The 12,929-nt window shown below is 38.9% G+C and overlaps 2 protein-coding genes across 13 annotated transcripts in view; one reads left to right on the top strand and one right to left on the bottom strand.

The window, feature by feature from the left end:
* Positions 1–4,128: 4,128 nt before the first annotated feature.
* Positions 4,129–8,505, bottom strand: LOC149011244 (uncharacterized). 7 transcript variants are annotated; one of them, XM_089162208.1, is made up of 8 exons: positions 7,314–8,505; positions 7,149–7,226; positions 6,951–7,071; positions 6,778–6,852; positions 6,525–6,675; positions 6,301–6,370; positions 6,150–6,190; positions 4,129–4,241 (listed from the first exon to the last, which is right to left on the bottom strand). In XM_089162208.1, the coding sequence occupies exons 1-8, from the start codon at positions 8,032–8,034 to the stop codon at positions 4,197–4,199; spliced, it is 1,302 nt and encodes a 433-aa protein (XP_089018334.1). In that variant the 5' UTR covers positions 8,035–8,505; the 3' UTR covers positions 4,129–4,196. The 7 variants fall into 7 exon arrangements, 6 of the variants coding, with proteins under 6 accessions (XP_089018334.1, XP_089018336.1, XP_089018338.1 ...); XM_089162207.1 differs by lacking the exon at positions 4,129–4,241 and adding an exon at positions 4,866–4,928; XM_089162209.1 differs by lacking the exon at positions 4,129–4,241 and adding an exon at positions 4,866–4,928 and having other exon boundaries at positions 6,951–7,053.
* A 364-nt stretch (positions 8,506–8,869) lies between these two features.
* LOC149011243 (Asparagine synthase family protein) overlaps positions 8,870–12,929 on the top strand; it is a 92,874-nt gene continuing 88,814 nt past the window's right edge. For all 6 annotated transcript variants that reach the window (XR_016174512.1, XM_089162206.1, XM_089162204.1 and 3 more), the window contains exon 1: positions 8,870–9,124. Coding sequence is in view for 5 of the 6 variants with exons in the window: in XM_089162206.1 (XP_089018332.1) it covers positions 9,035–9,124 (90 nt within the window). In the remaining variant the exon portion in view is untranslated. The remainder of the gene's footprint in view (positions 9,125–12,929) is intronic.

Raw genomic sequence — 12,929 nt, 5'->3', positions numbered from 1 at the left:
AAACATATTTGTATGTCTCTGTGTGACTCTAATGAAACGAGTTGGTTCCGTTTAAAAAGGAACCATTCCGTTTCGTCATTGTGGTCACTCTGATGAAACGGGTTGGTTCCGTTTAAAAAGGAATCATTCCGTTTCGTCTCTATGATGACTCTAATGAAACGGGTTTGTTCCGTTTAAAAAGGAACCATTCCGTTTCGTCTCTGTGATCACTCTAATGAAACGGGTTGGTTCCGTTTAAAAAGGAACCATTCCGTTTCATCTCTGTGATGACTCTAATAAAACGGGTTGGTTCCGTTTGAAAAGGAACCAACCCGTTTCGTCTCTGTGATCACTCTGATAAAACGGGTTGGTTCCGTTTAAAAAGGAACCAACCCATTTCGTCTCTGTGATCACTCTGATGAAACGGGTTGGTTCCGTTTAAAAAGGAACCAACCCATTTCATCTCTGTGGTGACTCTGATGAAACAGGTTGGTTCCGTTTAAAACGGAACCAACCCATTTCGTCTCTGTGATGACTCTGATGAAATGGGTTGGTTTTGTTTAAAAAGGAACCAACCCCTTTCGTCTCTATGATGACTCTGATGAAACGGGTTGGTTCCGTTTAAAAAGGAACCAACCCATTTCGTCTCTGTGATCACTCTGATGAAACGGGTTGGTTCCGCTTAAAAAGGAACCAACCCATTTCGCCTCTGTGGTGACTCGATGAAACGGGTTGGTTCCGCTTAAAAAGGAACCAACCCATTTCGTCTCTCGTGGGAACCCCCATTTCGCCGGTGACTCGATGAAACGGGTTGGTTCCGCTTAAAAGGAACCAACCCATTTCGTCTCTGTGGTGACTCTGATGAAACGGGTTGGTTCCGTTTAAAAAGGAACCAACCCATTTCGTCTCTGTGGTGACTCTGATGAAACGGGTTGGTTCCGTTTAAAAAGGAACCAACCCATTTCGTCTCTGTGATGACTCTGATAAAACGGGTTGGTTCCGTTTAAAAAGGAACCAACCCCTTTCGTCTATGTGATGACTCTGATGAAACGGGTTGGTTCCCTTTAAAAAGGAACCAACCCATTTCGTCTCTGTGGTGACTCTGATGAAACGGGTTGGTTTCGTTTAAAAAGGAACCAACCCATTTCGTCTCTGTGGTGACTCTGATGAAACGGGTTGGTTCCGTTTAAAAAGGAACCAACCCATTTCGTCTCTGTGATCACTCTGATGAAACGGGTTGGTTCCGTTTAAAAAGGAACCAACCCATTTCGTCTCTGTGGTGACTCTGATGAAACGGGTTGGTTCCGTTTAAAAAGGAACCAACCCATTTCGTCTCTGTGATCACTCTGATGAAACGGGTTGGTTCCGTTTAAAAAGGAACCATTCCGTTTCGTCTCTTTGATGACTTTGATAAAACGGGTTGGTTCCGTTTAAAAAGGAACCAACCCATTTCGTCTCTGTGGTGACTCTGATGAAACGGGTTGGTTCCGTTTAAAAAGGAACCAACCCATTTCGTCTCTGTGATCACTCTGATGAAACGGGTTGGTTCCGTTTAAAAAGGAACCATTCCGTTTCGTCTCTTTGATGACTTTGATAAAACGGGTTGGTTCCGTTTAAAAAGGAACCAACCCGTTTCGTCTCTGTGATCACTCTGATAAATTGGGCTGGTTCCGTTTAAAAAGGAACCAACCCCTTTCGTCTCTATGATCACTCTGATGAAACGGGTTGGTTCCGTTTAAAAAGGAACCATTCCGTTTCGTCTCTGTGATCACTTTGACAAACCGGTTGGTTCCGTTTAAAAAGGAACCATTCCGTTTCGTCTTTGTGATCACTCTGATGAAACGGGTTGGTTCCGTTTGAAAAGGAACCAACCCATTTCGTCTCTGTGATCACTCTGATAAAACGGGTTGGTTCCGTTTAAAAAGGAACCATTCCGTTTCGTCTCTGTGATCACTCTGAGAATCATATATTATAGGTAAAATTGTTTTGACAAGTACTTACAACCCTTGATTACAATTTGATCAGTCTTTCACATAGATACAATATATTTTGTTAAAATAAAATTTCAGTAATACCCAACCACTTTACTCTTATCCTCTTGTCTATGTTATAGTATTGACTTTGAACGTAGGGCGTTTATATTTTTCTTGAATAAAGTACATAACAAGAAAGTAAAAAAACCCAAACACACAAGAACAAAATTACATGATACAACATTGTGATTCGGTCCAACACTGATTGATTGTGCACTTGATGAGTAAGGGCTCGCCTTGCAGCAGCCAAATTCAGCGGATTGCGTAGTGGCTCGTCATATATTTTTGGCGATCTCACCTCATGTCCTCTACAATTGACATTGTCATACGACGTTGAAGCTCTAGAATGGACGTACGTTGCTGCTTCACTGCCACACATCTGATCTACCCAAATAAAAGAATGTGGATGCCTTACACCATTTGGGCACCTATAAAATCTCCGACCTGGATTTTTTGTTGTGTTTGAAGTCAGCAGTAACATCCTCCCTTGCCCGGAGTGGGTTGCTCCATACTTGTAGATGACCTGTCTTCACAATAGCATCCACCCATTCCGGATAAATGATCACACAACTGCACCACATTCACAGGTCCACAAGCACATTAGTGAGTCAAATATGGAGATCTACAATTCTAACCCCTTTCTTAAGACCCTACCTGTAAATTGCTGTCAAATCAATTCCATATACTTCACCCCCATTAAAACATTGTGAGACCTTCACTGTTATCCACTACACCCTCATTTGACATAAACCTTTCACTAAACCACAGTCCAATAAAATCCTAACCCTAATATGACCAAATACTATTTTTTGGCCTAGTCAAGCCCACCTGTTCATAGCAGATCTGGTCATTAACTTCTACTGGTCCCCTACCAATCTAGAACTACATCATGTAGCCACCCTATTTGCCTGGTATAAGGCTTTCTTAAGGTTGAGTACTCAATTAGGAGGCAACAAATGATAGTAAAAGTTTTAGTTCACCTTCGCACTTTAATGTGCTGTATTGGACATACTAGATTGTGTAGCATTATAGATGTTTACCATGAGTGCAAAACATGACTTCAAAATTAAAGAAAATGAGTTTAAATGAGACAAGCAAAAAGCTTCAGAGGCTGCATATTTGACATGTTCCTGCAATATCCAGTAATTCATAACTAGTAGAACATGATAATTCACTGGGGAAAATCAATCTTGTGCAAAACAGTTGTATTTCATATTTATACTTCCAAGTCAAGGTACCATCTTTGTAGTGTCTAGAATTTAGACAACATAAATTATATTGCTTGCATCACTTGTCTAAGAAATAAAAAGAGCTGCTCTTCACTGACTGCTGGTGTGAAAGTTGTGGGAGTAATTCTTCCCGTTTTCTTATATTAAATAAAAAATAAAAAAAAAGACACTCCACGTAGAAACCCATAGACATGCATTTGAGAAAGAAAGGAGTCATCAACCATTAAAATATGAAAGTTTTCACATGCATCCAAAGAAAATTTAAATGAGCATTCACCACCACAAGATGAACTCTCATTCAATCAGTGATTTTAAACTCAAAAATTCTGCCAAGCTGAGTGGAGTAGGCAAAACAATTTAGCAAAGATGAGGGTCAATTTAAAATTGGGAAGGACAAATATTGGTATAAAGTATAACAAAAACAGGAGGAAGGGGAATAGAATGTCATACAGGGGCAAATTTAAAGGGCATTCCTACAATCAGACCAATCTAAGGTGGAAATGATTTCAAAGTTGTTTAACAACAGAGTTTTGAGAAACAAATGCTTCTCTCAGATAGTTGCTCCACCTAATCCCAATTTCCCACCACTTTTTCTACAGATAAGGTTGGGGGTGTGGGGATAGGATGGCTTTGATCCCAGGCCTGAAAGCTTGAAGTCCACATGCTTTATCAGTGACCCTACCTAACACCTTTCATAAGTGTTTCAGCTATCTAAAAATAATTGCAACCCTCAAATCAATAGATAACTTCAGTTTTCAACATTAAATACGGAAAAGCAAGTGGCACAAAAGCACACCATAAATTGTACTTTGATGGGAGGACCAGAAAATGGCGGTTGCCAGTTGGATCTCCATAACAAGAACTGCAGGCATTCCAACCCAGTGGTGTAGTTCATCATGTAAGTAAGGCACAAGTAGTCGATGGATAACTTTTGAATAAGTAGGTGAGCTTGGATCTACATCCAGTGTGGCCAAGTAATCAGGCTTCTCTTTTCCTGTTCCTGTTCAATAATCAATCATAATTAGAAATTGTCACATCAAAAACTTGAAACAGAAAATAACTCAAATTATTGAAACATTGAGCAGGAATAGTGACTAATAAAAGCCACACAAGAAAAATCCAATTGATTGTCACTAGAAATTAAATAAAACAACTTTTTCTCTAACCATATCAACTACGCAGGCCTTGTTGAGAACAGTGGAACCTGATTATCTCCTTAATAATGTTTATCAGGGTTATGTGGTTGGGGTATACATTGTGATGCCATTAAGATTTTCATGCAAAGTACTGGTTGTTTCCAAATGGTTGGGAAGGGATGCAGCAGAGAGAGATGCTCCTCGGCTGAACTGCTCCTGCAACTCATCATTGTTCACAAGATGCAAGCCCCTGACAAGGACATTTCTGATGGCTTGTCTATCAAGCATCAAATTTCTAGAGACTGAAGCATCTGAATCGATAAACCCACTGTTATTTGCAACTGGGAAATCATCATGGAGATTATTTATTTCATCCACTTGCGAAGTTGGGAGCAAAGGATATCCATCTACTATCCGGCTTCGGCTATTAAGAATCAAAGAATCGGATAAGTGCATCCGACAACATATTTGAGGGCATCCCATCTAAAACCATAGGACTTTGATCAGCATTTTCTGGCAATGTGTTGTTTAGAAAGTTCATCATCTGACAACTGGACAAGAAGGAAAATGTTGTGCATCATATATAACCGCTACTAAACCATTCTTTGAGGATTGAAGTCATTAGTCAATCACTTGGCAAAGAAAGAGAAAGATTAGTCACTTCAACCAAGACAAAATACTACTCGTTAATATAATGTGATTGGGGTATATTCGGAAACATGAGTTAAAGTTACACTCACAAAATTGTAACACTAAAACAGCCTCAAAACTAAATCTCTAGCTAGTTGTCATAAGCATTCCCAGTGGATCTCCCCAACAAAGATAAGACATGGGAATATTGAAATTCACTTTTCAGTTCTCTCACAAAGGGCTTATGTGCTATAATTGGTATTTTGTCACTCTCTGCATCTGTTGCTCATCAAAATAATATCAGCCTGGAATACTAAAGACACCAACTGAATAATAGCACAAGCGATGAAAGAATTTGCTGAAAAACAAAACATAAACAACAATACACATCTGGGATCATCATCCAGAATAAGAGCGTCAAAAGAAAGGATTTCAAATAGCAAAATATTTGCACTAAAATGTGTATTTATTCATAACTGAGCTAACAATCAGACATACATGGATGAATCTTATCCTGCCTTGGAACTCATTGACAACTACAGTTAACCTGATTTACTTCACACATTATCTGAAGGAAGTTGCAAAGAAGAGATTTTTTAATTTTTTTTTCTTTTTCTTTTTCTTTGAGGCATCCTCATTGGATCTCATCTGACCTTTTATGAGAGCTTCAATTTATAGTGATCTGGGGAGTCCTTCAAATTAATTGATTATCATTATCTGTGATTGTCATACATTTAATATCAAAAGGTCGTGCTATCATTCACAGCATATGACTTCCAATTATTGCCTAAAAACTCTCCTTTGACTCCAATAGCCTCTTTACTGTCAGAAAGAATGCTACAGACCCCACATTCTCCCAGTGATGCAAGAAACAAGATTACCCAGGCCCTCACACAGGTATAACCACAAGGAAGCAGCTCAATTAGCAAGGACTAGGTCCCATAATTAAAAGCACCGACCGACGGAGTTATCATCATTGGGTTTGGGAAATTGGGTGTGAACCAATGAAGAGTGGGTGCATCATATCCCATTGATTAGTCTCCAGGTCTGTTCTTGACTATTGACTGGTCTGCATCAGCAGATATTATAAAGAGAGAAAAAAAAAAAAAAAAAAAAAGGAGGCAATAATAGAACTTCATTACCATGAGCTGTGAGTTGATAGCCATGGCAAGACCAAAGAAACCTACCCAAAGAAGAGAAAGTGAAGAATAATTAATACAGCAACAGTAAAAAGGTTCTTCTTTGGATAGTTCAACTGTAAAAGTTTTGAACAATTCAGAAATCTGATCTAACCCAGTTTGGCCATCCCCCAAATGGTTATGGAACTTCCATATCGAGCCAAAACAAACAGCAATATTGCTAGCTGCCATTATCAAAATTTTATCTTTCTTAGTAACTCTGCTTCCTTAGAGAGAGAGAGAGAGAGAGAGAGAGAGAGAGAGAGAGAGGAGAGAGAGAGAGAGAGAGAGAGAGAGAGAGAGAGAGAGAGAGAGAGAGATGTTTATTTTACACTTCACCTTCATTGTAGAGGCAGGATCCCCTGATAAGAGGCCCTTGAGATTCACTAGAAACTCATTCAAGTAAGGAAGGTTTCTGTTTAATAACTTGATTGCTTCTTCTTCTTCCACTTTACAATCCTTGTTTGATATATCCACACCTATATTTCCCCTGTTACATTTGGTTTCTCGGATAAGGAATACAAAATCAAAAAGACAGAAACAGAAAAATGGGAACTTTTTACTAAGAAGATTTGTTGTTTGGGAGGATTACCTGAATAGAATTGATTTAGATAAGAAGTTAGTAGCAATATAGACAAGGCCCAGGTAGGAAATTCCAGAAATCAAGCTGTAGAAAATCAGGACTGAAAATAGAATTCAGTGATGGGAAGTGATGGCAACAGAGATTATTGGAGAGTTGTAATCACTGTGGCTTGTAATGTTTACCTAAAATTAAGCTCTCCTATGAAGGATGATAAGAGCAGGAAGAACATTCCCCCTCCAAAAGCAAAAGCTGATTTTGAAACGTCTCTCCACATCACCAAGTCCACTAAAATTGAAAGAACCACTGTGAAATTGATGGTGCTTTTCAAGTAAATAAATAAACATAATCATATCAATTTAGCCGAGAAATTGGTAACTAACCCATGTTCTGCAACTTGTGTGATGTATCCCGAATACTGTCGAACACCTTTGAAGCTGAAGCTGAAGCTGAAGATGCAACTGAGGAGAGACATAATAAAGAATTTAATACTGAAACAATCAGAATCAGGAGTTGAAATCTCTAAAATGGTACAAGAAATAATTTACCAGGTGCTGTTTTTCTGAGAGAAGGATCGATGAGAGGAGGAAATCTAACAGGGCTTTGCTGTTTATTATTCACCCTTGAAAAAATGTGCTTGGGTTTTTCTCGATTCTGATGATGAACTTTCTTCTCTTCATTCACAAATTTCCTGGGTTTCTTCTCTTCATTCGCAACTTTCTTGTTCACACTAACAGAGATAGGTATAGTCATAGGCTTTTCATGAATCTGGAGAACCTTCTTTGTTTCTTCTCCTATTTCTTTAGGTTTTTGTCCTGCAAAGCTGACTTCTTTATCATCATAAATCTTCTTCTCAACCTCAATCTCTAAATTACCCACTTCATCTTCTCTTTCGTACTCACCATCAGCATCGATACCTTCATCATCCGTCAAAATTTTTCGAGGAGAATCAAATGAAACAGAAACATCAAGCTCCTTCCGAGACGCTTCATCGCTTAATCTCTTCAATTCCCATTTCGTCTTCCTTATCTGAGATGGGTTTCTGTCATTCCAAGTTCTCCTCTTCCCAGAGGTTCCATCATTGTGATTCCGCTTCACCCGGTTGTAAAATTGAAGCCCTTTATCCTCACCAACGACTCCTTCTGAATTCTCTGCCCCACTGAACACCTTGATCCCACCATTGACTGCATCGCTCTTCATTCTAATTTCCCAAACAGACCCAGCAACCACAGAATTTTTAGCTGCTGGTCTTCGTTTAATAAAATCCATCTCTGTTTCTTCACTCTCTCGCTATGATTTGCTTCTTTGCTAAGTTTGCATCAGACGATTATGCAAATTTTCTCCTTCGAAGAACACCCAAAAGACCCAGAGCACAGACTTCTCTTCTCTCCCTCTCTTTCTCTCTGAGATAAGCAACATGCAGATGAAGGAAGCTAAATTTAGGGGAGAAAATGGGGGAGAGCGAAAACGTGGGGAAAGACCGTCTAAATTTCTCAATTTCTCTTCTTCTTTTCTGAGAAATCCTCAACTGGAAACAGCCTGTTGGGACGCGCCATGAATAATACTGAGAGTCAGCCTGTTGGGATCGCCTTGTGCTTCCTCCTCTTCTTCTCCAGATTGCCTTGTGCTTCCTCCTCTTCCTCCTCTTCTTCCTCTTCTTCCTCTTCTTCTCCAGATTCGTCGGACCTCGAAATCGAAATCACGAAATGAGGGTTGGGCGGTTTCAGATTGGCTTTTGTGTTTTTCAAAATATTTTGAAAATCTCAGTGGTTTTTGAATTCGTATCTACGTATTTGACACAGGTATAAAACGCTTGATCGAACCGCCCAACTCGGACCGCCTAATACCACTTGGACCGAACCGTCAGCAAAAACCAAGTAATATAGGTGGGTTTATCATTTTTTAATGGAAATATGCTGCGAGCCGTCCGTACAGAAGCAAAATTGAAAATTCGGCGAAAGGTGTACCTTGGTTGAGACCTATTTTCGGTTTTTTATATTTTTTCAGCCGTCTTAAAAAAAAAAGAAAAAAAAAAAGAAAAAGAAAAAGAAAAAGAAAGAGATATGCTGTATAAATTTTACTAAACATCAGCGATTCTATTTATTTTAATTATTTGGGTACAAATGGAAATGGAAAACTATACGAAACACTGCCTTAGGCTTCTTCGAGACTCTTCGAGCGTTCGGTTTTCCTGACTCCAGAATTCCAGATGATCCCAAAGTAGAAGTGAAAGAGTTCGAGTTTTGAGAGCAGAGAGAGAAGCAAAGAAATGTGCGGGATAGCTTTGATTGTCTCCGGTGCGAGAATCGATTTGTCTTGCTTGCTTCCAGATTACAGAGCTCCTCCCGAGACTGATGAGGTAATTACGATGCTCCACTACTCTGATGCCTGAAAACAAATTAGCTGACAGAAGGTCTCATTTTGTTGGGTTACCGACTTACCGTTCATTTATTTTCTAGTTCAAATTACCAACCATTAAGTTGCTGAAGTGGTCTTACATGGAAATTTCTTACTAATGAATTCTACAAGATGTCGGTCAAACATCCTGATCAACCTTGCGTGGTAGACCGAAGAATCAAATCCCATTGAAACTGAAACTACCACCCAATGCAAGCAATTTGAAATTAGTAAGGCGAGACACTTCGCATTTAGGTTGGGGACACACTTAGTAAAGACACCAACTTGCAATGGATTAGGTATGAAAAAGTTCCCCAAGTTTCAGACTCAAAAATTAGTCCCTTTCGACAGAGTTAGCATTTTATTAACAAAAAATTTCTGTGATATAAGCTTTTCTGATGGTAATGTACTAATGTCTGTGGCAATGGGTTTGTAATACTAATGGGTGGGACAATGGGTTTGTAAAGGTAATATTTTACAGGAGAGGCGCTTTAATAAATCTGCTGTAATAGGTAGAGGGGCAAGACTGTTGTGGTCCAATTAGAGTGCCATAGTCCCGGGAGTTCCATTTAATATTCTTCAAAAGCTCCCTAAGATCAATGTTTAAAATATCGGTGTCGATTATGGTATTGGTCAGGTGATTTTAAGAGACAGATCATCTTGTATCATGTATTATGTCGTACTAGTCAATGTGTTTAGTGTAATCAATAGGGAGATGTATCGATATGTATCGTATCGGTTGTATCAATATGGATACGTATTGGCTAGTATTGTATCTTGGGATACTTTAGACCTTGCCTAGGATCATAGTTTAGTACGTAGATGGTAGTGTTTACCCAAATTGGCTGATAATTCTGGAGTTTAAAAAAAGAAAAAAAGAAAGAAAGACAGAAAGAAGAAGAACAGAATACCAGCCGATTTTGTCTGGATACTCTATTGATGTTCAAGAAGAAGTTAAAAGCTCTCTAAAGATGTTGCTCCTTTGACCAACTAAACACTTGATCTCTTGGATCTTACTTAAGTACACAAACTTTTTGGGATTTTAAACTAGCATTTACTTAGTTTCCTTTTGGTAAACAATGAAATGCCTGAACCAGAATTTATCAATATGGGCGTCTCCTAAGGTTTTGGATAAAATTTGTGTAAAAGTCAGGACATCTGCAAGCTTTGAACACACAATCCTATTAGGTTGGATGTATAAACGACAGGGTTCTTATCTGTTGGCTCCTGGCAAATGCTGAATCGCTTAACTTGAATGTCTATGGTCAATGATATGATTACACCAAAGCAATTAACAAGATACATTGCCATGTTTCCTATTATATTGAATATGCTGGTGTTGGGTGAACTATAGATGGACTTGTAGATGATGAAGAAAATAGAGAAAGAAAAGAGGAAGAAGAGAGAAATTGAATTAGTCAAGGTAGGCTTCATGTTAATGAATGGGCCTCTAAGCACTAATCTCAACATACATAGAATCAACTAGAAGAGGTAGATCCCAACTATGAAAGAAAAAGGAAACCAAGATCGCACCCAGAACCTAAAATCCAAAACCCCTGTATCCCTTTTTCTATTTTATTTTTACACTCCGGAAGTTCGGAGTGCAGCTATTGATTATGCCTAGCTGATCAAAATATAGTCAACTCTTCCAATTCCCAAAGGTTTTATAAAAAGTCTGCTAATTGTTCTTCTATACGAAAATGAGCAAGAAAAATCTATCCTTGTTGCATCTTCTTATGAACAAAATGGTAATCATCATTAATATGTTTCATGCGCTCATGAAACACCGGGGTTTGGCGCTATGTGAGTAATAGCTTTGTATTCAGCTTCTGCACTAGATAAAGCCACAGTGGTTTGTTTCTTGCTCCGCCAATCCCCCAAGGAAAGTATATTAGTATAATAGCCTATGGTAGATTTCCGATCATCTGCCAAACTTGCCTAGTCAGCATCTGAATACGCCTGTACTGCGACACTAGCATTAGGTTTGTAAATCAACCCTTTTCCTGGAGCACCCTTTGAATAACTCAAGATCTTGCATACTGCTCCCCAATGCTTTTCCTTGTTTGCATATACCTACTCACCACCATCTAGTCATGTGACCATTAAATAAATCAACTTCCCTATGAGTTATCTATATCTGTGGTGGTCTTCATAGTCTTCCTCATTGTCATCATCAAGGCTAAATTTTCCATCCATTGGGGTTTTAGCAGGTTTACATTCAAGTTTGCTTGTTTCGGCCAGTAAACTAAGGACATATTTCCTTTGGGAGAGGCTTATTCTTTTTTGGCTTTTCACGACCTTAATACCCAAGAAATAGGTTAGGTGGCCCAAATCAGTAATATGAAATTGTTGCTGTAAATATTTTATGACTTTATCAGTGCCTTCCTCATCATTTCCAGATGCAATGATGACCACAATTTTATCACCTTCCTTTACCATGACTGAATGGTTTGAGTAGCATGTCCAGAAACCAACTTTTGAAACCATGGAAACAAACTTATCATACCACGCTCTTGTGACTATTTTAATCCTTAAATGGAGTGATGAAGTTTACGTACATTGGTAGAATTCCTTTCCTGAGCAACATACCTAGGAGGTTGCTCCATGTAAACTTCTTCTGTAAGATCACCGTAGAGGAATGTAATTTTGAATCTAATTGGTACAAGGGCCAATTTAGTTTGGTAGCTAGGGAAAGAAGAATCCGTACTGAATGAGAAGGTCTAAAAATAATCAAGCCCATATATCTGGGTATATCCTTTGGCCACAAGATGCGCTCTTAAGCGCTCAACTATCCCATCAGCACTGTATTTACCACATACACCCATCGGCAGCCTGCAATTTCTATTCTAGGAGGTAAGTCCACTAATGTCCAAGTGTTACGAGAATATATAACATTCATCTTGGTGTCCATTGTAGCCTTCCAGGCGGGATCATGTAGGGCGTTGGTCACGGAAGTAGGTACGAGGTGTTCATTGAGAGATTTATCAAGAACTTGATAGGCCGAAGGTAAATGGGAAGTAGTCACAAAGCTGGTTATTGGGTAGGCGACATTGGCTGTATTTTTTTGAGTACAAAATCTTTTAGGTTTCCGTAGAGCAATTGGTAAGTCCTTAGAATTTGTAGCAACATGAATTGCTTTTGGTGTAGAATCATACGAGGATCTTCCGGCCTGGGATCATTTACCGTTTTCTTCCTTCTTTGATAAGTTTGTAGGGGAACCGGAGGTGTTTCTACAGGTGGATCATTAGGTATTACGTAGATCAAATTTTTCAGAATCAGTTTGAGAAGGATAATATGGGGTATTTTCGAAAAAACTGACATATGTAGAAACATATTGGTGATGGTTAATGGGTCAAAACACTTATAATCTTTTTTGGATGTTAGAATAGCCTAGAAATATACATTTAATTGCTCGAGGACTCAATTAAAAACATGAGTAAACAAATACACCCAAAAATCCTTGGAAAGAGATTAAACAAGGGGATGATCCAGATAAACAACTTGAAACGGAATTTTATTTTGATGAACTGATGAGGGCATGTGATTAATCAGGGTACATGCAGTTAAAACAACAACAACAACAACAATAAGCCTTATCCCACCTAAATGGGGTCGACTACATGGATTCTTGCCTTCCAATTAGTTCTGTTTGAGGCCATGCTAGATACTAGGCCGCAATTTTGTTTGATGCCATGCTAGATACAAGGCCTAAGCTATACCTATCCTTTCTCATCACTTCTCTTAAGGTTATCTTAGGTCTACCCCTA

This window comes from Hakea prostrata, chromosome 7, assembly GCF_041222555.1.
Source record: "Hakea prostrata isolate BN-2017 chromosome 7, UWA_Hpros_2, whole genome shotgun sequence".
NCBI lineage: Eukaryota > Viridiplantae > Streptophyta > Magnoliopsida > Proteales > Proteaceae > Hakea > Hakea prostrata.
The sequence above is the reverse complement of the archived record's forward strand: the minus strand, read 5'-3'. Positions and strand labels throughout refer to the sequence as shown.